At 37.8% G+C, this 27783-nt stretch overlaps 2 protein-coding genes across 7 annotated transcripts in view; one reads left to right on the plus strand and one right to left on the minus strand.

Annotated features, from left to right (window-relative positions):
* Nucleotides 1-16768, minus strand: part of VEZT (vezatin, adherens junctions transmembrane protein) — a 61116-nt gene extending 44348 nt beyond the window's left edge. For all 6 annotated transcript variants that reach the window (XM_029953791.1, XM_029953790.1, XM_029953789.1 and 3 more), the window contains exon 1: nt 16650-16768. In XM_029953791.1, the coding sequence (XP_029809651.1) occupies nt 16650-16685 (36 nt within the window). In that variant the 5' untranslated portion in view covers nt 16686-16768. The remainder of the gene's footprint in view (nt 1-16649) is intronic.
* Nucleotides 16769-17246: 478 nt separating this feature from the next.
* The window catches only part of FGD6 (FYVE, RhoGEF and PH domain containing 6), a 108130-nt gene continuing 97593 nt past the window's right edge, over nt 17247-27783 (plus strand). Inside the window, exons 1-2 of the mRNA XM_029955787.1 lie at nt 17247-17332; nt 22633-25030. Of these exons, the coding sequence (XP_029811647.1) occupies nt 17317-17332; nt 22633-25030 (2414 nt within the window). The 5' untranslated portion in view covers nt 17247-17316. The remainder of the gene's footprint in view (nt 17333-22632; nt 25031-27783) is intronic.

The raw sequence follows: 27783 nt of genomic DNA on the forward strand, positions 1-27783 counted from the left end.
CTAAACATGAGTTTGCTCCTTGATGAGTCACAGATAGAAACTACAACAGGTAAGTTGAAAGGAAACTATTTGCAGCAAAAAGGACAGCATGGGGAATAACTTCCAAAGCTTGACTTCCTGAGCAAGTGTGAATGGGTTTCTTTTATTAAAGATTACAATGAGTATTTAGATGGGGGGGCCTTGTCATCACTTGAAGGTGAGCATAAGTGTCGCAAGCATCTTAAGAAAACATGCCTTCATGTGTCTCCAAGGTTTATGTAAATGAGGCTTGTGCTCCTCCTTGGGCAGAGATTTTTGGTATTACAATGAGGTAAAGGTAACTGTCAATCATTCTGAGGGTCACTACATCCATGGTCCATCTGCATAGGCATGAATTGGGGGTTCAATTCAAACTGGTCTAGGTGGTCTGGGCTGGCTAGAATTGTTTGTCCAGGCAGTCCTTATTGCTTAAGAGGTAGTTTCAGTTTCTATCACAGCATGCTATGCCACTTGGTCTTCTGCCTGACTTCAGAGCGAAGCTCGAAAGAAGAGCGTAAGGAAAACACCGTGGGACAAAGGTCAGTGGGTACAAGCAGATGAGTTGTAAAGGTCCAGTCTTGGGGTCTAGCTGGTGACAAATAATTATACTGGAGTTAGCACTTAAAAAAAGAAGAGAGCACACTTGTCTGTTAGAGATCCGTACTAAAGAATTTACAGGTGAAATTGGGTAGTGTCTGGGATCTGCTTTGAAATCCTCCAAGAAAAAAGGTAAGGGTGGGAGAGAAACAGATGAGACAGTTTGGCAAAATGTTAACAGCTGTCCGAACTGAAGCTGGGTGATGGGTATACAGAGCTTTCACTGTACTATTCTCTCCTCTTATGTATAATTTTAAAAGTCCATTCTAAGTTCAAAAAAAATCCAATGCCAGGTTTTCCTAGAGTTTGGTATAAAAGATTTAAGAAGATAATAAGGCAGAAAAATGAAAAATTGAGAAAATTCCACTTATTATTTTACTCTGAGAAAAAGATAAGCTTATTAAATTTTAGAAAAGAACACTCAAGTCTTTACAAACTTCTGTATAATGGTAGTGGTACTTCTAATATCTGCTGATTAGATATTGCTAATATCCGCTGAAAGAGAATATGACAAAAAGCAAATGTTAATTTAGTTATATCTTTCAATGAATTTGTGAGTTAATTAATTATACCAGCACCAACTAACCCACTGCAACAGGTGAACATGAATTTTATGTGTTCACAAAAAATATTCATATAATATTGGGCAAATATTTGGATTTGCAAACTTTCTACAACAATGCCCAAGTCACTCAATACTCCTACCAAGGATAACAAATGTCAAAGGCATCCTCTAGCAATAAGATTTTAAGTTACTAGTCTTAGTGGAGGTACAATTAAATGACTAATTACCTGTCAAAGTCAATTATTCAAATTTACTTTCTACCAACTAATTACAAGTTTGTAGAATAAAAAGTCTCAATTATGTGATTTTTTGGAGCCATGTTTTAAAAATACCCTTAAGACAGTTAAAAAACATAAACAAAAACCAAACAGTATGTTTCTATAGTGCAGTAGTCCTCAAAGTTGATTTTGCACCCATCCCCCAAGTCCAATGTCTGAAGATATTTTTAGTTGTTATAACTGAGGAGTGGAGGAATGTTACTAGCATCTAATAGGCAGAGATCAAGAATGTTATGTAACATCCTACAATGCATAGGAGAAGCCCCACAAAGAGTTATCCAGCTCAGACTGCCAACAGTGCTAAGGTTGAGAAATCTTCTTTTAGAATATAAGGAATCATAGATCGAAAACCTGACAAAATTTAAGTAGCCCAACAGCGTTTTCCTCACTTCTTATCTTAGGAGAATGATAGATTAAAAAAGCAAAAACCAAAACGGAATATTATTTATTTTTCCATGACTTGCATTCTAAAACTCAACAGACCTTCTAAGAGCGAAATGAATTATATTCAAAGTAACTACATCTGAGTTTATGCATTAAAATTTTACCCAGTCACCAAGAGCAAAGTGGTTTCCTTTGGTTATGTGCACATCTCTGTCAATAGGTTTTCAACAAGCACATGTGTCAGGCTAAGATGTAGTCCACAGAACCCTAGATGTTCTTTTCACACTAACTCTTATGCACCCAATGGGCTCTCTCCTCTTTCCCAGAAGGAGCTGTTCACAGACACGCTTTTAGAAAGCACTTTGTAGTCTACGATAACTAATGGTCAAATTCTGATTCTCGTTTCTTACCAACTATCTGCTGTTTTCTAGATGCCATTGGCTGAGTGCCGGCAGCATTCCACTAGAAAAATCACTTAGCTAGAAAAGGGAAAACAAATGGCAATCCAATCATCATTTGTTCATTTATCACTAATCAAATATTTATTGAGCACCTACTATATGTCTGGCACTAGAATTACAGGAATTTTCTGCCATTAACTTCTCTCCAGGAATATTCAAGAAAAAGTTAACTGTTTTTTGCTATAAAAGGAAATGCAATGCCTCAACTTCCCCCCCCAAAATTTTTAAATAAAAATTTCAAACAACACAAAAAGATATAAAATGAGAAATACCTTTCTTTATCCTACCCTTCACGAACCCTGCTCCCTCTCTCAAAATGTAATAAACATTCCTTAGTTTGTGAATACCTTCTCTCCAAATTTAGTTCCCATTCACGCTTGAAAGTGACTGGCAACGGAGAGGGCCAGTTTTATAATTATTTTTAATTATGTGAATAACTTGACCTGAAATATCTGGAGATCAGGAAAGTGGCCTAATTTGAAAGTAGGGATCTGAGCTTTTAGCAAATAGACATGGTGCCAAACCCACATAGTAGGGGTACAGGTATGGGAACATATTGAGTAGATGAGATCAGTTAGGGATTAATAAAGAGGATGAAAAGAGGGCCTTATAAGAGGTCAATGTTTTATAAAAGAGAGCCAGAGCTGGAAAATAGAGTAATAGTAAAGAAAATTAATATTACTTGAGTTGTTTATATGGTAGGCATTAAGTTAAAGATGTTTTATAATTACTCTTAATAAGAAACTTATAAGGTAAAATTATTATTATTCCTACCATTTTAGAAGGAAATTAGGGCATATGGACGGTAACCTTGACCAAATTAAATAACTTGCCTCAGATCAACCAGCTTTAGTCTGAGTCCAAAGCCTACGCCCTTAATAACATAAAGCTGTCTCTTTGAGGAAAAAGCTTATCTAGAAGTCTTCTCTCATTTATTTTTTTTTTAAAGTATGGACCACACCCAGTGTGGGGCTTGAATTCATGACCTCGAGATCAAGAGTCACATGCTCCACTGACTAAGCCAGCCAGGTACCCCTTATTATTTTAAAATATGTTTTATTGCTCAGGTATGGTAAGGCCAACAGATCAGGAGATGAATGCCATTGAAAAGACAGTTATATTCATAGATCTCAAAGATCGAGGCAAGCCATGCCATGGCGGCGGGGAGGTGGGGGAAGGGGACATGGTGGGCAGCACCAAGGTTGGCCAGGAGGGGTGGGGGAGGAAATTATGAGCCTTTACTGTGGTTTCTCTGAGAAGGAATGAGCAAGGCAAAGTAAGCAGGCTTAAAACTGGCTAGTTGATTTCAGCAGGCTCTGAAGCATAGAGGCTGTCCCTAGTACGTCATCTGGTATCAGATCCTTGGATGACTAGGGCAGATATGTCTGGCCAGGTGAGAGGTATGTTATCTAGATGAATGGTTTGCTGTCTCTCAGGAATTGGTTAGCTCTGGGAGAGGCAATCCCTCCAGGGTCAGGGAGGTCCTGAGATGATAAATGCAGAAAGTAAAAGACATGGTTAACAACATATTTATATATCAGATGGTATACTGTTAAGGTTCAAAATGCTGATTCTGCATTGTACAATTTTTAATTCAGGGTATTGTTTCCTCTCTTCAGGTTGTCCTCATCTCCCCTTTCACTGGAGGCTTTAAGTTTATAGAACTATAGTTATTTTAATTTGGAAACACAAATCTGGATTTTTTTCCCTTCTGACTTTTCTGTTTACTCATCCTTAAAAGAGTTCTATATTTATTAGCTTAGGGTTAACAAAGAAACAATGGGGAATAATTCAGGGAAAAACTAAAGGGAAATTTTCAGGTATAAATGCAAAGAAGAAAAATAATCTACAGGTGATAGATTACCAATTTAGAAATCCAGTCACCAAGGGTGACAGAGCAGGCACAAACATGATCAAGATCACACAAACAAAATTAAGCAAGTATTCCAGTGCTGCAGTTTTCCACAGGCAACGGGGCCATGCACAGGAGGAGTCTGAACCGGTCCTTGACCCACTCCGCTGCCCATTTCTTAGGTTACAACAGTGTTGAATTCTGGTTTGGAAATGCCAGTGGAGACTGCGAATTCTGTTCAATACTACTGAGATGCACTGTTTTTCTCATAAGAGAATGATCAGTGTCAGTTCACATAAGTTTGGTTGATTCTCTCCCCCATGAATTCCTCCCCCAAACAGCAGTACCAAACAGTTACTGAGTATCTACGCTCACTTCTAAGTTCCAGGCACACTTCTAAGCATTTTTATGTGTTAACTCATTTCACCTTTATAATAACTTTATGAGGCAGAACTCATTTGAGAAAAGAGGAAAACTAAGGCATAGAAAGAACAAGTAACTTGGCCAAGGTCATAGAAATAATAGAGTCAGGATTTGAATCTACACAGGCCTACAGAGCCAAGCTGTTATTTATTTCACTACATCGCAACTAATTTTAATTTTAAATAAATTCATTAACAGTGTAATACAGTATTTTATATCTTTTTTTAACTGGACTTTTAATTTAATTTAATTTAATTTTTTTAATGTTTTATTTATTTTTGATACAGAGAGAGACAGAGCATGAGAGGGGCAGGGGCAGAGAGAGAAGGAGACACAGAACCAGAAGCAGGCTCCAGGCTCTGAGCTAGCTGTCAGCACAGAGCCCGACGCGGGGCTCGAACCCATGAACGTGAGATCTGACCTGAGCCGAAGTCAAAGGCTTAACCGACTGAGCCACCCAGGCGCCCCTGGACTTTTAATTTTAAAATTTTCTAACAGATTAAGTTAAAACATTCAACAAAGCATAATTCACCTGATATCTACCTTTATTCCCAATCATTTCTCTTCAGATGAGTTACAATTTATATGTATTTACCTCAGATTACACAAACCTTGAAACTGGCTGCAAAGAATCTTGGGACTATAAAAACAACAGTACTTTATTCTTACAAATAATTCTCAAGGCTATCTCACTGAGTTTTTAAAACAATTCTTATGACACTGAAGAGAAAATATGGCCAACATATGATAAAACTAATTTCTTTAATGTATAATAAAACCATATAACCCAGTAAGAAAATATTAAAAACTGAAAATATGGGCAGAGGATATAAAGAGGTAGTTCAAAGAAAAAAATATACAAATGGGTGAATACAAATAAAAACATGCTAGACTTTACCCTTGATTTAAGTACAAATTCAAACAAAGACATAATTTTAACCTGATAGTTGGCAATGGTTAAGTCTGACCATGTTTAGTGTTGGTAAGGGTGTAAAGGAAAAAGATGCTTCCGACGTCATTAATGGGAGTATATAAAAATAAAAATATATCCATTGATCTAGCTTTTCTACTAGGCATCTATCCTATAGATATAAAAGAATGCTTAACTGTACACACAAGAATATTGACTACAATAGCCATTAAAAAGCTCCGTTACAGGGGCGCCTGGGTAGCTAAATCGGTTAAGCATCCAACTGTCGATTTCAGCTTGGGTCATGATCCCAGCGTCCAGAGATTGAGCCCCGCCTTGGGCTCTGCGCTGGGCATGGAGCCTGTTGGGATTCTTTCTCTCTGTCCCTCCCCTGCTTATGCTCTTTCTCTCTCTCAAATTAAAAAAAAAAATTGGAACCAATTTACTTGATAAAAAGTCAAATTATACAACATTTCTATGTGTATTACACGTAAATATTTGTATATATATATATGAATATAATTGCACTGAAAATCATCTGGCAAAAAACTCCTTTGAGTGATTACTTCTGGGCAGAAAAGGGTAATGGGAGAAGAAAAAGAAGATTAAGGGAGGGCTGATGCTTTCCCTGTATTCTCTGACTTTTTAATAATGAGAATATATTCATGTGTTATTTGTACGCAAAAAGGTTCCCAGCATGAGGCCTAATAAAAAAGGTGTTGAATTGTTAGTTTAGCAAATGAATTGAATGAGCCTGTGTACTTTTCTATATCAAAATTAATCATCTAGTCAACTATTGCACAGTTGCATTATTTAAAATGTCAGTACAATATCAAATCCTAAGTGTTGTCAGATGTGAGATGTCACTTGATCTCTGCAAGTCCATATTAAACACAAGCAGCAGTAGGAAAAGGCAGTTAGCTACTAACAGAAGGCAGTAGGAAACAAGGAGGCATTGGCACAGAGCCACGGAAGTGTATGATATAGGAGTGACGTTGTCAATGAAGACTTCAATTTATAATAAACCTGTGCTTACCTAGAAGGCTTTGTTTCCATTCTCTTTTAAAAGAATCCACCAAATTACTCACAGGTAATTTTTCTTTAAAGATTTATATCTGTTGTTAATTTCATCAGAAAAGAATGTACTATAATGTAAGTTACATATTTTTAAAAGTTTCTGCCATGCCAAAGGAACCTCTAAAAAGATCTTTTATTAAAAAAAAAATCTTTATGAAAAAAAGTATTTTCTATAATTAAGGGCTTTGATGGAGGATATTTGCCTGGCAACAATTATTTACTAGCTATTACAAATATTTTTAAATATTTTAAAAGTCTTTTCTCTTTGAATACAGCTTATAGCTATAGGTATACATGTAATTATCATATATAGAACAGCAATTTTCTGGAGAAATATGATGGAAAAGGAGGAACTCCTGTTGTCAGTTGCTATGATTTTCTATTTCTTTCCAGGCTAACTGCAGAACATCACAAAATAAGCTGATTAGGAAGAGTGTCATTACCAAATTACACAAGGTAGCTGTTTTCTCTATTTTTAATGAAAATGCTTTTAGTTATAAAGAGCTGAAACTGTCATAAATAACAAACCCTACAAAGGAAAATAAATTTACCTATTACTATTCATTATATTGTCAATATACTGAATTTCTACAGACTTCTCACTCATCTTTAAATCAGTACACAATCAGAAAGCATAATTTGAAAATAACTACTCACTGCTTCCCCCACCCTCAACCTTAAACCTTGGACAGATAATATCATAGTATCATAATGCAAAATTAATTAAAAATAACAGGAAATACTTTTTTGTAGTTTACACATTTCAACATAACTGCTAAATTACTATACCTAAGCCCTGAATCCAAACATTAATTTAATTGTTCCTCAATGAGAGCAAAACAAATCTAATCATAGAAATAAAAAAGATTAAGTAAGCTAAAAGCATCGATAAAATTTGGTTCTACTAATTAAACTACTCACGGACAGCATAGTTATAATTTCTCCAATTGACCTAGATGGAGAATGTATTGCTTTTGCCCATGTTCTTCTGATCCACACAATTCTTTCTTTGATGGTTCCCACTTGTTTCTCCAGAAGAACTACACTACAAAATGGCCACTGAACTGGAGGGTGTGTCTTCATCATTACTAAGCATTTTCCTATCAGAAGCAGCTCTTTGAAAAAAACCTCAGCATAATTTCTTCACTACCACTCAGTAACTGCAGAAGTAATAGAAGAGTAGGGTTTTTTAAATGTCTTTAAAGGATATTACTTAATTACGTTTACTTAAAATTTTTTGTAAACTAGCAGCAGGTAAGACATATATTCATAGATTTTCCTGACGGCAGGCTGATAAAATTTTCTAATCAAAATGCATCTTGTCCAATTAATCTTACATAAAGTGTCATACACAACAAAAAGTTTTAAAAAGAGTAACTTTACATTTTTTCCAATACAATAGCACAAATGTACTTAAGTACAATCTTATATAGTCCAAAACAAAACTTATCCATCAAAAAAAAGTTGAAGAGATACAAAGGGAGAAAACTGACTTGCACAGCTTACACACTCAACTGATTAAATATGAAGAACGACAATGACTCGGTCTTAACTAAGAGAAAGGAAGGTAGCAATGGTTGATTGAGTGCTTCCTAGTTCTGATGCTACCTTCAGTATCATTTAATATCTGCTTAATCAACTGGCATATAACAGGCACTTACTGAATGCAGAGCAGAAGCAAGGTGAAGAAGTAAACTCATTTTTAACTACATTAGAAAAAACAGAATCAAATCAAACACACTGGCAACATGTTGTGAGAAGAGCATGCAACAAACATTAGAATGAGGTTTGGATGTTATTAGATCACATCCAACCTTACTGTCTTTTTTCCTTATCCCAAATGATAATAAAAAGAGTGGAAAAAGAATTTGTGGTTCCCTTAAGAAATAAAGAAGAGATTTTTCTCTCAAAATAATGTATTATGCACTATCATCAGAAAGGGAGAATCTGTAAGGAAGAGTGAAACTAAAAGGACAGGGCAAGATATTATAGAAGTAAAAAATCCACTTCAATAAAGGTGCTAAAGAGATACGAGATTAATGGTGTGGAATTAATCAATAAAATCCCAACTTTGGGAACTATGGGGACACTGGTACAAAACCAAGAAAACGAAAATTTAGTAAGGATTCCTGATCTAAAAATGGACTAGAAATGAGCAGAATCTCTTTCTGTATTTCCTAATTAATGGAGAACTCTAAGGGCTTAACTCTTATTTACTCAACCTATGAGAGTTGAAAAAAATTAAATACTAAAGGATGATTTGGTACAACTCCTTTATAATAAAAGGGAAGCAAGTTTTAGAGAAATTAAGTGATTCATTCAAGATGTCATTGCTAACTAACGTCAGTCTCATGACTACTAGGCTAGTTCCCTTTCCCCAATGCCTTTAAAAAATAAAAGCCTTTGGGACACCTGGCTGGCTCAGTGAGAAGAGCATGCAACTCTTGATCTCGGGGTTATGAGTTCAAGTCCCATCCTGGGTGTAGAGATTAAATAAATAAGCTTAAAAAAAATGAAGACCTTTAATATAACTATGTAAAAATACTAAGATAACCATAAAAATAATTTAAGCACTGGGGTGCCTGGGTGCTCAATCAGTTAAGGGTCTGACTAGGTTTTAGCTCAGGTTATGATTTCACAATTTGTGAGTTTGAGCCCTGTGTCAGGCTTTGTGCTGACAGTGTAGGGCCTTGCTTGGAATTCTCTCTCTCCCTCTCTCTCTACCCCTTCCCAACTTGCACACATGTGTTCTCTCTCTTTCAAAAAAAAATAAACTCAAAAAAGTTTTTTAATGTTAAACTTTTTTTTGGCCCCAAATCAACTGTTGTTTCATTGGTTTTACTTTACTTTTTTATTTTTTATTTTTTTTTAAGGCTTTTTATTTATTTTTGAGAGACAGAGAGAGACAGCGTGAGCAGGGGAGGGTCAGAGAGAGAGGGAGACACAGAATCTGAAACAGGCTCCAGGCTCTGAGCTAGCTGTCAGCACAGAGCCCGATGCGGGGCTCGACAACACGAACCGTGAGATCTGACCTGAGCCGAAGCTGGACGCTTAACCAACTGAGCCACCTAGGTGCCCCTACTTTACTTTTTTAAATGTTAAAATCCTCATTAGAGATCTGAAGATATGTGAAACCAAAATGGAAGAAACATGACCCAGACAGATAAAAGCAAAGACTTGTTCCCCAAGAATAATTTTTATAATTCATGTTAAATAAATTTATTATTGAACATCTGGTAATAAACTAGCTTTAACCTTAATGTTTAATCTTTATGTCAAGACGGCTCTAATTTACTAACTGTATTAGTAAGTATTCTTTCAATTTCATATTGTGATAAAAGCATAAATTTTGATCTGCTTCCAATCTCAGCTACTATTCAGAAGTAGAGTATTTTATACAATTTTGGGCTTTTATCTACTACAGGAAACTGAAGATGAATTTTAAATGAAAATAATATGATACAACAATACCTTAAATTTTATAATTATTCCAGACAGCAATTCCACTATCAAAATACCAAATGCTGTCAACAAATATATTCACAGACAAAAAAGTTTCCTTCCATTAGTCAAATCAATAATGCAAATAGAAAGAATCTACATATAATATTTAATCTTCAAATATATAAAGGATCCTGGAATTAAAATTTTTTAAATTAAAATATATAAAAATAACATAAAGAAAGGAGAATCTTTCAAGTAAGGGAGGATTTTTTAAACTTTTTTTTAATGTTTTTTTAAAATTTATTTTTGATACAGAGAGAGACAGAGCATGAGAGGGGGAGGGGCAGAGAGAGAAGGAGACACAGAACCGGAAGCAGGCAGGCTCCAGGCTCTGAGCTAGCTGTCAACACAGAGCCTGACAAGGGGCTCAAACCTACGAACGTGAGATCTGACCTGAGCCGAAGTCGGAGGCTTAACTGACTGAGCCACCCAGGTGCCCCAAGGGAGGATTTTTTTAAACTGACTTTTACATGTGAGAGATTGGGTGAGAGCCATCTCACATTTATTTGACTTAGTGTGGGGATGGTGGCGGGGGGCGGGGAGAGGGAGGTACATCTGAACAGAATGGCAACAAAGAGTTAACATTTAATAATTTACTGAGAAGTGTGAAGGAGGGAAAGAGAGCGAGATAAGAGGGGCAAAAATTAGCTTTCTCAGTCATGAACAAAGTAAAAGAGAATGAATTTCAACAAAAACCGAAGAATTCAACCATAGAAATAAGGTTACCATTAAAGAGTCCCTTGAGGACAACTTTGTCCCTCCCTATAGGGAAGTTACAAAGAAATGGTTTAGATGCACTACAAATAATGCAAAGAGGTAGAAATATTTGTCCTTCAGATAAAAAGTTCTTGTTTTCAGGTACTCTTCGCTCTGGGAGTGGAAGGATTCAAAATACGATGAATGGTTCAAAGTTTCTGCAATTAATTTATAATGAAAAAATCTGAAAGCTACAAAAGAGCAATATCAGAACTGCCTAAGGCCAGTGGAGACTACATACTCTCAAAAGATCTTACAGATAACAATTACAGAGTAAAATGATGATATTGATATTTCAGTATTTATTTTGCAGAGTACCCATGTTAGATATGCTATTTATCATTTTCTAAACTTTGTTCTGTTGTTGTTCAGCCTGAGAGGTCCAAGTCTGAGGTTACGCTGTCCTTTCCACTGGAGCCTCTTGGGGTAGTTAGGTTCCAAGATAATGGAATTAACTTCGAAGGTATATCTGGAATCTAGTACTGATAAAATGAAGGTCAGATTTGGGGGCAAGGGCTGGGACCTGGACCTGGGAATCTCATTCTTCCTTTCCTTCCTTCCTTCACTACACCATCTTTCAGTGTACCCCTAGTCCTCCCAGACTAGGAGGACTCAAAGATGACCTCTGGATCAATATTATAAGAAAAGACAGTAAATTTACTAATTCTCCAGGAAACTGATATTAAATCAAGACCCTTAAAAAAGAGTTTTAAGTAGCATTTTAATGTAGCATATGACATTCTGAGTAAGTCTTAAAACATAAATGAGTTTGACTTCTGACTCTGAAAAACATTAAAACAACAGTATTAAAACAAATACATGAAAAATGTCCACTCAAATTTTCGTACGGGAGGAGAGGTTAAAGAGACAAGAAAGCTAAATGTTAAGATTTCCCAAATTATCTTGCAGCCAGGATTCTAGATATAAATTGGGCTTTTTCTTTCTCTCTTCCTCCTTCCTCTTCTTTCTTCCTTGTTACCTTTATTCCAATATGTGTTACCAGCTTTCTGGTAATGCAGAGGCAGTTGTGGCAGAGACAGTGGATAGATTCGGAGTTCCAGTACCACTGGACCAGCTTTGTGGGTTATGATCATGATCATGGCTTCTCAGCTTAATAATGAGCATAACAACTCTGATAGATACTGGGTTCCTCATTTTCTACCTGCCCCCAGGTTGATACCCAACCCCCTCCTACCCCACCCCTATTAGATCAGTTTAGCCAAAACCACTTTTTTTTCCTTTTTAATGTTTATCTATTTTTGAGATGAGAGAGGGAGATACAGAACCTGAAGCAGGCTCCGGGCTCTGCACTGTCAGCAGAGCCTGACGCAAGGCTGGAGCCCCATGCGGGGCTCGAACTCATGAGCAGAGAGATCATGACCTAAGTTGAAGTTGGACGCTTAACTGACTGAACCACCGAGGCACCCTCCCCCCGCAAAACCCCTCTCACTCCAGTGTTTCCTCTTAGTAATTAAATTCCCACTTGCCCAGGCTATATTTACAGCTGAGCCTGGTTCTACACTGAGGTCTCTTTTCACCTATTGTGATAGTCGGGAGTAAAATCTGCTTTTATTGCTTTAAATACAGTCTAGCTCTGGTTTTTAACAGTATATCCCATGTACAAAGGACATGTACATATTAATAAACTTTCGTTTGTTTTTCTCTGTTAATGTATCTTTTAGTACATTAGGGGTTTAGTACATTAGGGGTTCTCAGTCAAGAAGTCAGAAGGGTAGAGGGAAAATTATTTTTCTCCCCTATACTCCCTGCTTGTAAAATCAGTTCTAGAACACAGAGATGAAACTGCTTCATTTAGAAAGTGAGAATAACAATGTTCATGGATTAGAAGATTCAGTATTGTAAAGATGTCAAATCTCTCCAAATCAACCTATAGTTCAAAGTAATCCCAATCAGAATCTCAGTACATTTTTTTAAACTGAAATTGACAGCCTTATTCTAAAATTCACTTGGAAATGCAAAGCACCAAAAACCGCCAGAGCAACCTTGAAGGAAAATAAAGCTGAAAGGTCTATCCTATCAGACAGTAAGACCTATAATAAAGGTATAGTGGTTAAAATAATGTGTTATTGGCACAAGCATGGTCAAACTGGCCAATGGAAAAGAAAGCATCCAGAAATAGAGCCACACAAGGTTTCCTAATTTATCACAAAGGCAACATGGTAGTTCAGTGGAAGAATGGTCTGTTGAGTAAATGCCAGGTTAACGGGACATCTATTTGAGAAACAAATATGTTGACCTTTACTTGGTACCATACAAAAATCAGTTCCACATGGATGACAGATCTAAATGCAAAAGGTAAAATAAACCTTTGACAGAAAATACTTTTGTAACCTTCAAGTAGGCAAATATTTCTTTAAAAGTAATTACCATAAAAGAAAAAGGTATAATTGGATTATAATAAAGTTAAGAGCTTCTGTTCACTGAAAGACACTATTAAGAGAGTGCCACACATATCCTGAGATAAGGTATCTGAGGTACACATATCCAACAAAGGACTTGTATCAGGGATATATAAAGAACTCCTTCAAATCAGTAAAAGAGATAACCCAATTGAAAAATACACAAAAAACCTGAATTGACTTTACAAAAGTAGATATACAGTGGGTGAGCTCATAAATATATAAAAAAGACTCTCAATTTCCTTATCAGGAAAATGCAATGGTAATACAGCACAGACCCTGCTTGGGATTTTCCCTCTCCATTTCTCTGCCCCTCCCCAGCTTATGCATGCATGTGGGTGTACCTGCACACTCTCTCTCTTTCTCAAAATAAATACACTTTAAAAAAAACTGATATTAGCAAGTGTTGGCTAGGATGTAGAGCAACTAGACCTCTTATAGACTCCTAGTAGGAGTATAAACTGGTACAACTGGGTTGGAATATTTGGCAATACCTACAAAAGGTAAACATACATTTCCTATGACTCAGTAATTGCATATCTAAGTATATATATATAACAGAAATATGTTCAACAAGGGGCGCCTGAGTGACTCAGTTGGTTGAGCGTCCTACTCTTACCTTGACTCATGTCATGACTTGTGGTTTCTGAGCTGGAGTCTCACAATGGGCTGACAGTATGGAGCCTGCTTGTAATTCTCTCCCTTTCTCTCTGCCCCTACCCCACTCATGCTCTCCCTCTCTCAAAATAAATAAATAAACTTAAAGTTTTTTTTAAAGAAATATGTTCAACAAAACATATATACTAAGCAGCACTGTTCATAATAGTCCTGAATTGGATGCTACTCAAAGGCCATGAACAGGAAAACGGATTAAAAAGCTGTCATACATTCACATGGAATACTATGGAGAAATTAAAAAATGTTTGCATGACAACATGGATGAATTTAACAAAACCAGAAAGAAAAAAAGTTAGCCAAAAAAGAGACATATGAATGGAACTGCACAGTGTATAAACTATAAAAATAGACAAAACTAAGTTATTTCAAGTCTGAATAATGGTTATATCTTAGGTGGGCAGAACTGACAAAAGAAATAAGAGGTAGCTTCTGGCGTGCGTGCTAGTAATGTTCAGTTTCTTGATCTGGCTACTGCTGGTTACACGTGTGTGTTCAGCTTGTTAAAATCCATCTACCTGAACACAGTTAAGATTTGTACACTTTTCTTATTAGTGTTAGGCTGCAAAAAAGCTTAATGTATATGACAAAAGGCAAATAAATTAAACAGCAGACTGGAAACTGTATTCTACAAGTATAATAAGGCTAAGTAATATATGAAGAACTCATGCAAATCAGTTTTTAAGAAGCTAGCAGCCAATAGGAAAATGGACAAAAAATATAAAAACAGGGAGGAAAAGAAAAATAGCTCCAATAAATGCACAAAATATAAATTATAACAATGGAATGCTATTTTCCCCTATCAAATTAGCAAAGATTAAAAGAAACTAAAAATGCTGTTGCTGAGGATTTGGTGAAATTAGTACTCTTATTCCTAATGTAAACATGAATTAATATAACCTTTCTATGTAAGTCTTAAAAAATTGTCATATCCTTTGACCCCGTAGTTTCACCTCTAGAAATTATTCTAAGGAAAAACCAGAGTTGTAGTAAAAGATGAAATCATATCAGTGTTGATACAATGGTATTTTGAAACAATATAACTATCCAATAATGGGGAAATGGTTATATTATGATATACATACATGCTGGGATATTATGTTATTAATAATGTTTTCAAAGAGAAATGAATAGTTAAACGCATGATAAATTTAAATGAAAAATACATACAGAATTCTACGTGGTATGATACATTTTACTTTAAAAAATATCACACATTAATCATACATTTGCATTAAAAAAGTCTGTAAGAACACAACGTTAATAGTGGCCATCTTTGGGTGGTAGGAAAATGGATGATTTTCATTTTGTGGCTTATTTTCTATAAGGAAATGTCCTTCGAATATTCATTACTATTATTCAGAAACCTAAGAAAACAGGGTAAACAAAATAACATCCGCCCAGTTTTCTTTATCCTAGAAATCTGAGTAACCTAGATTTTTGTCTCTCCTTCAGTTCCCACATTCAATCTGTGACTGTTTCCTTGATTTTGCCTTAGAATTATCTGTCCAAGCCATTATTCCATTATTTTTTCTCTCATTTCCAAATTCAAACACTTGTCTTCCCTAACGAGCTCCTCGAATCCAGACTCTTCATTTTGGTAAAATGGCCCTATCTTCCGCCACATCAAACCACTTTATATAGAGACTCCTCCCACTCATGCCCCTGAAAAAAATCCACACCAGGTACTTTCACACCTCCTAACCATGGCACATTCAGTTCTTTCCCAGAAATGCATTTTCTCCTTTCGGTCTGTCTAATACGATTCATAGTTCAAGATTTATCTCCGGGTATCATGTACTGGGTGTAGTTTCTCTGAGACCAGAAGAATAGACTGCTGTTTGCAATCCTCCAACGAGTTTATACATATTTCAACATTTATCATTCTGCACTTAGCGCCTCTCTCTCACTGTATGGAATAGGCCATTTCTTTTAAAAAATTTCTTACAATCTATTTGGATGAGTGAACATAAAGCATACATATTTGCAATATACCTATCTGGTGTGAGGTTTCCCCTGCATCTGATACATAAATGGCAACAAAAACCTCGCCAGTTGCGTGTGTGTGTGTTTCATTCAAGATGGCAGAGAACGTCTTAAAATAGTCCCACACAAAAGCACTCACACCCAGAGCCTCGAGCCAGAAGAACTGGCTTCACCTAGCGCAACAGCAAAGGACAAAAGAACTGAACCTAGATGTTGATATTCCTCGGTCCTAAACACTCCCAGTAGGTCTCACACACAGATTCTAAAACGTGTTAGAAAACTGGCACCTGCTGCCTTCATTACGAGGGCCACGCCTCGACCGTGAAGGGTGACCTGAGGCACTTCTGGATACTGAGCCAAAAGATCGAGGAGGAAAAAGGGGAGGCTAACTTGTATTCAGGAATATCCAAAATGCACGCTAGGACTCCGCCCCGCTCGGGAAGAGTACGCCGGCGGGCGTATACATCCCAGGGAAGGAACAGGCAGGGCGCCGGTCCACCGACCTAGCAACGGAGCCCAGCTGGGAATTCTGGGCGGGCCTGAGGCAGAGGCAGCCGCGACAAGGGAGCCTGGGGCTACACCTGTCAGGCTGCCACCAACACTAGGCCCAGAAATCGCCGAGATTCGAAGACCGAGGCGGGCAGGAGCGTCACCCGATCTGTTGTCCAGGGATCGGCCATTCGCCTTCCCCCTTGTCCTTCTCAAACAAAGGCAATCCACACCCACCGCCATTTTCCCCTTACCTCAAAAACCACCTCTTCGTCAAAGTCCGGTGTCATCCTTCTCCGCCATGCCACCCGCCTCAGCACGATGGGAAATGAAGGCGGGAGAACAGGCGGCAACCCGGCGTCTGCTACCGACTGTCCCGTTTGTTCAGAAAACTACAATTCCCAGAATGCATCGCAGCTCACGCCCCCTTTCAGGACAACTTATTGGAGCAACGGATAAGCGTGTGGGCCGGAGGGGCAGGAACGGGAGGAAGCTTGAGCCCAGTGATTGGAGGAGGTTGTAGCTTTTGTAGCTTTTGTCCGCCTTTTACGGTCGCCACGAGCAGGGGGCGCCTGAAGCACTGATTTTTTTTTTTTTTTTTGGAGCTTGAGTGGGGCGAGCGCCGGCGGAGCCGCGGTGAGCCCTGCTCGTGCCCGCGCCTGGCCGTCCTCCCCGAGCTCTGCTGGGAGGCGCTCGTGCTCGCCCGCCCGCCGCCTGCGGCTCGCGCCCGGGAGCGCCGCTGGGTCTCTGGAGCCAGCCGCGTCCTTTGTGCGGCGCTTTGGTTGCGCCCCGGGACCGCCGGACGGAATGCGGGTCCTGACTGAGGGTTTTCTCTCCTTGAAGAGAACTCTTGAAACAATGGACTGTGAGAGGAGCGTGGATTGAGGGGGGCGAACGGGGAAGCGAGCTGCACGGGGAATCATGACTTCTGCCGCGGGTAAGTGACGGCGCTCGGGCTGCCGCTGGAAAGTTTCTAGCGAGCGCTGCTGGTCTTGGGCTCTTGAGCAACTTTCTCCTCAGGAGTGGGTGAACGGTGTTCCCCTCGCCTTTCCCGAGGGCTGTGGCAAGTGCGGAGCCGAGGGCGTGTACTGCCGAATTTTGTCGTCCCTTCCTGCCGAGAGGGGCTGGTTGGAAATCCTGTTTCCCTTGGGACCTCCCTTTACCCGGAGACCCGCACTGGGAGCTCTTTGCGCCAGGTGAATCACTAAACGTGAAGAGGGAGACATCTGCTCGTCTGCCCTAAAGTTTGGGCGACTTTGCCTTTGCGTGTGAAAATAGCTCAGATTCCCATGTTGAGAAATCAGTTATTCTAGGAAAGGGCAGTGTTCCCGGAGTGTTGAACTCAGCCACCGCGCTGAGTCGCTTTGAACCGAGTATCAACTGGAAACCCTGACCCTTATTAAATGGGGAGGTTTAGACATCGTGACTCCTCTCCTGGTGGTTTTTTCTGTTACCTGAGAAGCAGGACAGTGGAATTGTCGATGGCAATGTTTTGTTCACCTCCAGTTTTTATGGTTTGTTTGTTTTTTTCTGTTTCTACCCGGTTCAGTCTTATTTTCTGTCCGCCTCCCATAGTCCTTTCTCTTCATCCGGATGACAAAGCCTGTATTTTACCTTTGTGTGAATTTTGAGCAATTCTTGGCGTTGTATTTCTAAACGGTCTTAAGGGACAGTTCTTATTTTCCAAATGATTAGTAAGGTAATTGCTAATTATTATTAAAAAGCACTTTTAAAAAGCACTTTCTAAGACTATAGGTTAATATTTAAACCAGAACTTAATAATGCATTAAATGTTGTGGATTTTTTCTTTATGTTTTTGCCCACGTTTAAAGAAATAACACTTCATTGGAAGTTTTATAGTACAATAGTGCTAGGCTTCCCCTCAAAGTTACTTCTAGAATCAGCACGTAAGTATGATTAATTTTTCTTTGCTTTTCTTGGCATTTGTTTCTGCAACTTGAAGCTGTCAAACAGTACTCTAAATGTTCTGATTTGTATTATTTTTAAGTCACAGATATATTGGAGGGTTACATTTCTAGATGTAATCAGATTACAGCTCACAAGGCAAAAAGTTATTCCAGAAGATACTGTGGATTTTTTTTATTTGATGTTACATGTATGTATAGGAGATATGTTATCATATACTGTGCAAGCTGTGTATAAACTCTCTTTTCCTTACCAAGGGGAGACTTTCTACGTACTTGAGGTGAACTGTTTTCGTCTTAAATATCTGTACCTCACCTTTTAATTTTTATCACTGACCCAGTCCACTTAATTTAAATTTAAAGTGGTTGGAAATTTTAAAAGTCTTGGCCAGCCATTTTAGCTCTACCCTCCTTGGGAGTTTCAAACACATTTAAAATATTCAGACCTTAAGTGTATCGTTTTCAATTCTAGTCCTAGCAGTTTATAATGAACGGGTACAGAAGCATTTGACATTTAAGTATGTAAGTCTGATTCAGGGCTCAGTTTGGAAGTTTGATTCTTTCATTTGAATTACCCTAGAATAATGCAAGCTATTTTTATATTTTATCTGCTTTACAATTCATCCACAGACATTTTTGTGGTGTTTAAAAGAGAAACACTTCCTGTGTTTAGCTGAGTAGTTGGTTTGTAGCATGGCTTGCAGAGGAGCATTAACTACCTTTTTGTTCGTCCATCTGTTAAGATTTTTTACAATTCTTTCTCATGTCTAAATGGAGAACATGGAAGAGAACTGGGGTTTTGTTTCCATTCCATTCTTATGAAATTATGTGTTTACCATTCTTAGAAGCTCTTTATGATGCTTTTCTGGCACAATAATCAAATTAATTAACATTAGGAATATTATTTGCATTTGGGGGAGGGGATGTTTGCTTATATTGAATCTAACCTGATGTATTTGGGATGGTTTGGCTTCATTTCTAAAAATAGGATGAATGTCGTAGAACTTCAAAGGTAGATGTATCCTGAAGAAGAGCTGTCTTTGTTTTTCTGCATCTGTGAAAGAGTAGGCCCATGATAGAGATTTTAGAATTATTCTAGTCAGTATATGAAAAGGGAGAGATAATTATCAGTGTATATCTTGTATCTTTTAAAACATGTACAACCTCATTAATGTGCTTTTGCCTTTTGGCTGGTCCAGTAGCCAAGAAGGTGTGCACATGTGAAGCCATCTGTGTCTAACAGATGACGAGGGTGTTTGTAATAGTAAAATGGTACTAGTGCTTTACTTTCTTACCTTATTTTTCCCTGAAGCCAAACAGCTGTGTAAATAAAAGATTTGCTGCTTTGCTCTACAGCTTTTGGGTCTAAATGTTGATACAGTATTAAGATCCAAAGGTGCTGGGTTCATTTCCAAACATCATGCACTTAGGAGCAGGCCGTAATATAATGACTTGTTATTTTTTGTGTTGTATTTCTTTCGAAATAGAGCCACTAAATAATAATAATTATTATTATTAAAAGGATTTTGGATATTGCTATACCAGTGACTTAAATACTCTCTCTTACTAATAATTAAAAACTCATTTAATAATCCTATTGAAGTTGATCCCTGCTAACTTTTCAAAATATTATTCTACATTTAAATGGGTATTATCGATTTTTTAAAAAAAGAAATTTTCTGTTACTGAGACCTATTGAAGGGTATGTATGTGGCAGCTTTGACTGTTGACAGGCTGTTTTCAGCATTGGGGATAGAGCATTATGTCAAAATGCCTCCTCTCTTGGAGCTTGCCTTCTAGAGGTGAAGACTGACAAAGTCATACTGAAGAAACATCATATAAGGAAAAGGGACTAGAGAATATAAAGATTCTCCTGAAGTAAGGATCACAGAAGTTATAATCTCAGAATAATATAGACTTTAGAGATCTGTTCAACTCCCTCATTTACAAGTAAGGAAATTGAGGCAACCAGATCTTCACACAGGCACCAAATTAGGTTAGCCAGCTGAATTATGTTAATATGCTTCCTCCAATACACAATTAACTAACAGTGGTAAACTAAAGTTCACAGTCATTAATTTAATTCAGTGAGTATGCATTGAAAGTGTTAGGTACATATGCTATGCTGCATTTGTTAGGAATCAACTACAGCTCATACATGTTTGCTTGAATTTCTATAACTGAGAGAGAAGAGGTATTTATTTATGGTTCTTGGATGATGACTTGTATAAGGCACATTTAAAGAAAATAGTAAAATTGTTACCAAAGAGTAAGAAACAATTTAACTAAATAGCACAAATTGGTTAAATGGCCCTGAAGCTTTTGACAAGGCTATAAGATTCAGAAAGTAAAAGATTAGTTTGCTGACAGTGGGTTTTTGTTTTTTGGGGGTTTTTTTAGTTGTGGTAAAATACATATAACATAAATCTTCCATCTTTATAATTTTTAAGGGTATGGTTCAGTAGTGTTAAATACCCTCATTTTGCTGTGCAGCCAATCTCTAGAACTCTTTCCATCTTGCAAAACGCACTTTTTTTTTTAATTCCTTCAAAAATCCCAGAGGTAGATGTTAAGAATGGTTACAAAAATGAAATCAACATGACAGTTTGTCAGTTTTCATTATCTTGGGTAAGGTGGGAGGTTGGGAAGAGGCCTAGGGCAATCATACTTTCTCTTAAGACTTAATAGGTCAAGAGTTTAATTTAATAGACTATTATAACAAGGTTTATCATTTGGCTTTGAATGGTTTACAATTTTTTCTACTTAAAAGTAGTAACATGTATTGAATAGCTAACTGAAATTATATAGCTTTGGGAATTTGTATTAAATTATTTTTGAAGTATTTTTTTATTATCTTCTTTACTATGACATTATACCAGGAATTGGATGAGAAGGCATATGTCATCGCGTGCCCTCGGATTGAGAAATTGATTGGTAAAAGGAAGTAGATCACCCTATTCTCTCCCTCTTTCTCTACCCACCCCCCCTCCACACTTTCATGTCATATCTTCCCAAGTGTTGTGACTGATTTCCTTTGTTGAAAAGAAAATCATCGCTAAATGAAGTATCAAAGCCTCTGTGTATTCAAGTAATTAATGTTCAACAGATATTTTGAAAGATTTATGGTTTTTTTTTTCAGTAAATTAAGTTTTTGTTAAGCATTAGATCCTGTTGGAGGAACAAACATGCAGCGTAAGAAGTATAAAATAAAATAATTTTACTTTAGGTTTCCTTGAGGAAATGTGACAAGGTAATAAGTGATAATTTAGGTGGAAAAACTTAAAGAACTTTTAAAAACAATACAGATATTTGGGCTCTGTATATCTTTATTTTATAGGTCTTTTGTGTGAGGCTTTTATTAGGTACCTTTAGGCTAGGACCAGGTCAGTATAAATCTAGCATTGTATAATAGGTGTTTATTAAGTCCTTTTTCTATAATGTCATGGGAGGATTGCTGCAGTTGAAATCGTGGTCATCTTTTGCATGTGTGCGGTCATCTTTTACGTGTATTACAGTAGTCATTATTAATTCAGGGTACACAGTATATTCACATGTGGAACTTGAAAGAAATACATGTGTCTGGGCTGTATTCCCAGAAACTCTGATTGATTAGACATGGTATAGAACCTGTACACATGACTTATTAAAAAACAAAGGTCTGTGAGGGATTATAATGAAAATCCTGAATGTGAATTTCTGTACAGAGAAATCCAACTTTCTAATGAATCAAATAATACAGAAAAGTTACTTTTGTTTTTAAGTTTGGAAAATTTTTGATTTCTGTATTCCTTTTTAAGATAGTTTTGGGATTCTAGTGAGGTAGATCCTTGAGAAAAAGCATTTATACAACTCTTATGGTATATCATTGAAGTTGAAGAATACTACTGCTTATTGATAGGCGAACTTAAAGAGTTCCATCTCCATATAATTTAGGCAAATTCACTCACTTAGCATTCAGCAAATAAAGTACTTTTCTTCTGTAGGGTCCCAAAGCAGAAGCCAATGATTGCATTTAGTGTCTACTGAAGATATGGTAATCTGTTCCAGAGTTAAAAGAAAAACTGTTTAGGACTTGCTAAGAAATGTACACTCTACCCAAAGCTTCATATATTGGAATTGAAGGACAATTTAAGGAATTTTCAAGAGTAATGTCAATTCTTTCATGTAACATAATCTGCCTAGTAAAATGTTAAGTTCACCATATTGTCAAAAAAAAAAGTAAAAATCTTACCAGATTTAATCATTTATCATCTTTTGCTTTGGGTTTTGGTGTTTTCTTTTTGTCATCAAATTATTATTTTTTCCTTTCTAGAGATTAAGAAGCCACCAGTGGCCCCCAAGCCAAAGCTTGTGGTACCAAATAATAAGCCCACTCCACCTCCTGTTGCGCCTAAACCCGATATTGTGATTTCTAATGTTCCACAGTCAACAAAGAAAACCAAACCAGCAATAGCCCCTAAACCGAAGGTTTTGAAGGACTCACCTGTTAGAGACATCGGGCAATCACCATCAAGGAGAATCATTGTGAACCTGGAGGAGCATAAACAGGAATTACCTGAAAATGCTGACAACTCTCATTGTAAAAATGTAGGGCATCAGAGCAGCGATTATATTTTACCAGTGTGTTCCTGTAATTCTCAGTGTATCCATAAACTTGGGAATAGAGAACATTTGTGTATGAAGCAGCTTATCTTAGAGCCCCTGGAAATGCAAGAAAATTTAGAAAATAGTAAAATTGATGAGTCCTCTTCAGCTATAAAAACAAGGAGTAAATGTGACTCTAAGTTTGAAAAAGCCAAGAGCCAGAGTGGAGTAGTGTTAAAGGCAAACATCCTAGAAGAGAAGCTCAAAGATGTTTTAACACAACGAGCATCACCTTTTATTTCCTTACAGAAGCACAGATCCACAGACAACCCAGAAATGAATGATGGCTATAATTCCAGCAGGCAATTCAGAATTGAGATTGCAGATTTGTCACCTTCCCTGTCCAGCCTTGAAAAAGTTCCTGATCATCACCACTGCCACCTACAGCTTCCTAGTGATGAAACTTATCAACATAGCAGTGAAAAAAGCAATAGTTGCTTTCATTCATCTGAACAAGAAGCTTTGGAAAATGGTAAAAGTACTTTTCCATCTTCAGATGGAATTAGTAAGAACTCAGAAGTCAAAGATCTTGGTCCCTTAGAAATTCACCTAGTACCATATACCCCCAAATTTCCAACTCCCAAGCCCAGAAAGACACGGGCTGCTCGTCTATTACGCCAAAAGTATATAGATGTTCCTAATGAAAGTACTGAAGAACCAGAGAATTTAGACAGTAACCCTTCTTGTCTTTTAGACACTGGTTTGAAAAGCAGTAAAATCGGTGTTCTTCATCAGAATGTTTTGTGTAACCAGGAACAAGTGGACAAAGTGAAACCAGGAAATAAAAGTGAACTGAATGTGGATTCCAATAGTGACGGACAAGATTTAGTCAATCCACAGAAAGTTATGTGTCATGAAACATCTTCCTTTGAAAAAACAGAAACAGATTCTAATTTGAGTTCTGACATCCAGAGAGTAGATGGTTCCGGTATGCCACTTGCTGTGGACAAAGGGACCAGTTTTATAAGATGCAGTGCTTTATCTATGAGCCTCCCTAAGCAACTCAAATTAACTTGCAATGAACATTTGCCTACTGCTTGTAACCTGGGAGTGTCTACCCCTCAAATACCAAAGGAATCTACAATAAAAGGTGAAAGTTCCTCAAAAATTGTCCCCAAAAAACCTCAAAGACACAGCTTGCCTGCTGCAGGAGTACTTAAAAAGGCTGCCTCAGAGGAGCTTGTGGAGAAAAGTTCTTATCCCTCAAATAAAGAAAATAATTCAGAGAAGGGTCTAGAAAGAAATCACCTTCGGCATTTGTGTGCCCAAAACCATGGTATGTCGTCCTCTTTTGACATGACTAAACGGGCTTCAGAAAAGCCAGTGTGGAAATTACCTCATCCTATTTTACCCTTTTCAGGGAACCCAGAATCCTTAAAGTCTGTCACCGTATCATCAAATAGTGAGCCTTCAACTGCCATAACTAAGCCTAGAGCGAAATCATTATCTGCTGTGGATATGGAGAGGTGCACCAAGCCTTGCAAAGACTCTCAAAAGAAAAACTCTTTAAAGAAATTGCTCAACATGAAACTGTCCATCTGTTTCATGAAGAGTGACTTCCAAAAATTTTGGTTCAAGAATAGCCAAGTTGGAGATACAACCACAGGCAGCCTCTCAGGTGGTGAGCGGAAAGGGATGGAAAGTGATTGGAATGGCACATCGGTAGAAGAAAAGAAAAGTAAGCCCATCAAAGCATATTCTGCAGATAACTACAGCCTAGACTCCCAAAAGAAGAAGAAAAAGTCTCGGGGCCAGATCAGTACAGCAAATGGACCAAGAGCTGAGTCTTTGGATGACCAAATGCTCTCCAGGGAGCCATCATCTCAGACACCTTGCAAATCTATTACAAGTGGCTGTGCACCAGAGTATGAAAATATACGCCATTATGAGGAAATACCAGGGTATGAGAACTTGCCATTTATTATGGCCATAGGGAAAACTCCTGAATTAGAATGGCAAAATTCCAGAAGCATGGAGGACACTGATGCAAATGTGTATGAGGTGGAAGAGCCATATGAGGCTTCAGATGGCCAGCTGCAACTTGGACCCAGACATCAGCATTCCAGGTAACACTTAGGTGCCAGACAGACACTGCGTTTTAACTGAAATTAACCTGAAGCAACCCTGTGAGATGGGGAAAAAAATCACTTGGTGAGAGAGTGGTTTAGTTAAGCATATATTAAATTATTCCAAACTACAATATTCTTTTATCATATAGCCAGAATGGATATTTTCAATGCAAGCTTGAAGTAGTTGAGTTGTTTTAGTAGCTGATTCAAAGAATTTGGACCAGTGGTAGTGTAGACAGTACAAGAGAGACCTAGAAGAGTGAGTTTGCAGGGCCGCCAATGCACCGACTTAGAAGTCATAGCAGGGATGTAGGGGAGGAAATTGGCCAGTTCAATGAGGTTTATTTGTTAGGTGTAAGAAGAATCTGTAAAGTTTGAAATCCATGCATTTGCCTATGGTGCCCTTGTCAGTTAAAACCTCTAAATTTGCAAAATTTCCTACTCTGATACTAGTTATTTTGCTTGTTGAGGACTAATTGCTGATTTCACATGGACATAGGAAAAATGCAGGAAGTGGAAAGGTGCTATCCTTTCTCAGTTTTGTGTATGTACATCCTACCTCTGGTGTACCCATCTACTCTATCCATCCAGCTCAGCAACCACTGGCTTCATGAAGCTTTTACAGACCTAGTAGCAATTTCCTATTCTAATCTCCCTGTTATGCTGTGGCATCCTTACAGCCTTTCTCTCTGTGTGTTTTATGGTGTAATTAATTGGTATGTCTGATGTTCTGTTTTCAGTTTTAAGCTCCAAGAAGAGTTTGAGTCATATCTTTTCATCTTCCTGAAGCCAACCAAGGGGCTCAGAGGGATGAGTAGATGTTGTTTGGATGAGAAAACGAACAAAAAAGAGGCAAAAAAAGCAACCATTGCTGCTGCTTTTTCCTCTTTGTAGTCACAAAGAGGGGCCTTTGCATTGCATTTAAAGTGTTTTGTGTTTAACAGAAAGCACATAGACCCTTTTTGAAGTATTCATGTTCTTAGGTCACTAACCTCAAGCATTCGAGTATTCAGATCTTACAGTGGGACTTTTGTAAAAATATTAAGATATATAGCACATAGTAGGGGCTTAAAGGATTATCAGGAGAATTGAATAAATAAAACTGTCAAGCAAAATCTTAGTGAACCGAGTGAAATTGTTCTAATTTCTTTTGGCTTTCAGATGCTCTCCTAACATTTTTCTCTACTCATAAACGCTATTCTTCCTCCTTTGACCCATAAAAGATTTAACCTTCCTTGCCTAACTTTTGTCATAGCTGACTCCATTCTGTTTACAACTGTCTACTCTGAACATTAGTACCTAGGCAAAAGCCTTTTCCTTGGCATAAATATTTTAACAGAGAATTGAAATTAAGTATCCAACGTAAAAAAAGTGTATTCTCATGCTTGCTCTTCTGTCCATGGAACAGTTTTGTTGGTATTGCCCTCCTTTTAATATTTTTTTGTATAGAGTGTGTCTGTCTGTGAGAAAGGGAAATTAATTTGGCTTCTTTATGGTGTAGTACTATCCTTAGCTAAGATGAAATTTGTTTCTTGAAATTGGAAGTTTGGCCATCTCATTGGCCCTCAGGCTTAAATCCCAAGGATTTGTCATTATAGCTAACACCAGCTGTAAACTTCTGGAACTCAGCCTGTTTCTGCTATGTTTCTTACACAGGGCACTGCTGCTCTGGTGGTGGTGGAAAACCAGGTTGGAAGGGGTTAATGTGCACAGCCAGCCTCTGCAGCTGGATGGCATTCTTAAGGAGGGTTCTTTCTCAAGGCCACAGGAAACTGAGGGCTGCTTTGGACAGGTTACAGGCTGTCAAGTAGGGCAGCCTGGTGAAGAGTGAGTGAGCTCTGCTTTTGAATTGGCTTTCCACAGAGATTTTTGTTTAGGCCTCGAGCAGGGAGCCAGCCTTGAGGCTCTTGAAATGTGCCAGCTGAATTAGGAGCCTTCAGTCATAGGGTCAGACTGACGGCTTTTCCTGGGAGGTTGTGCCTTTTGTAAACAACATTGAATAGACAGAGAAAGCAAAAACCAAGCCTTCATGAGGAGGATACCTGGACACCCTAAAATAAGGTAAATGAGAAGTGGGACATACTTTTCAGGTGAGCTGAGTGGATGCAAATAGAAATCCTTTTTGGTAATCTAGTTTTGAAAATATATAGATCTCTGCCTTGCTGTAATTAAAGTTCAATCCAGTAGGGTTCTAAAATAATAAGAAAAAACACATTATGAACCCTGTGTAAGATTGTTCTGCTGGAAAGAGCAAAAACATGTCTTTAACAGTTTCTCGATCCTCAGGGAAGAGATTCTGCTCTCCAGAGGAGATTGGTTCACAGAGATTTACTAATTTTACAGAGTCCACATATATAACCAACCAGATTCTGGATTAGTAAACATACACTCTTGAGCAAGGGGTAGCTCATATGGTCACCTTCCTTAGAAGACAGATGTTTCATGAACTCAACAGCTTAATATTTACTAATTCATAACCTCTTTGTCATTTATCAGGAAATAATTATATACAGTTCCCAGTTACAAATAGGATTGTATTCTAATTTTTTTTTTTTTTTGAGAGACAGAGAGAGACAGCACGAGCAGGGGGGGGTCAGAGAGAAAGGGAGACACAGAATCTGAAGCAGGCTCCAGGCTCTGAGCTAGCTGTCAGCACAGAGCCCAACGCGGGGCTCGAACCCATGAACTGTGAGGTCATGCCCTGAGCCGAAGCTGGACGCTTAACCAGCTGAGCCACCCAGGCACCCCAG

The sequence above is a fragment of the Suricata suricatta genome, chromosome 10 (assembly GCF_006229205.1).
Source record: "Suricata suricatta isolate VVHF042 chromosome 10, meerkat_22Aug2017_6uvM2_HiC, whole genome shotgun sequence".
Lineage (NCBI taxonomy): Eukaryota > Metazoa > Chordata > Mammalia > Carnivora > Herpestidae > Suricata > Suricata suricatta.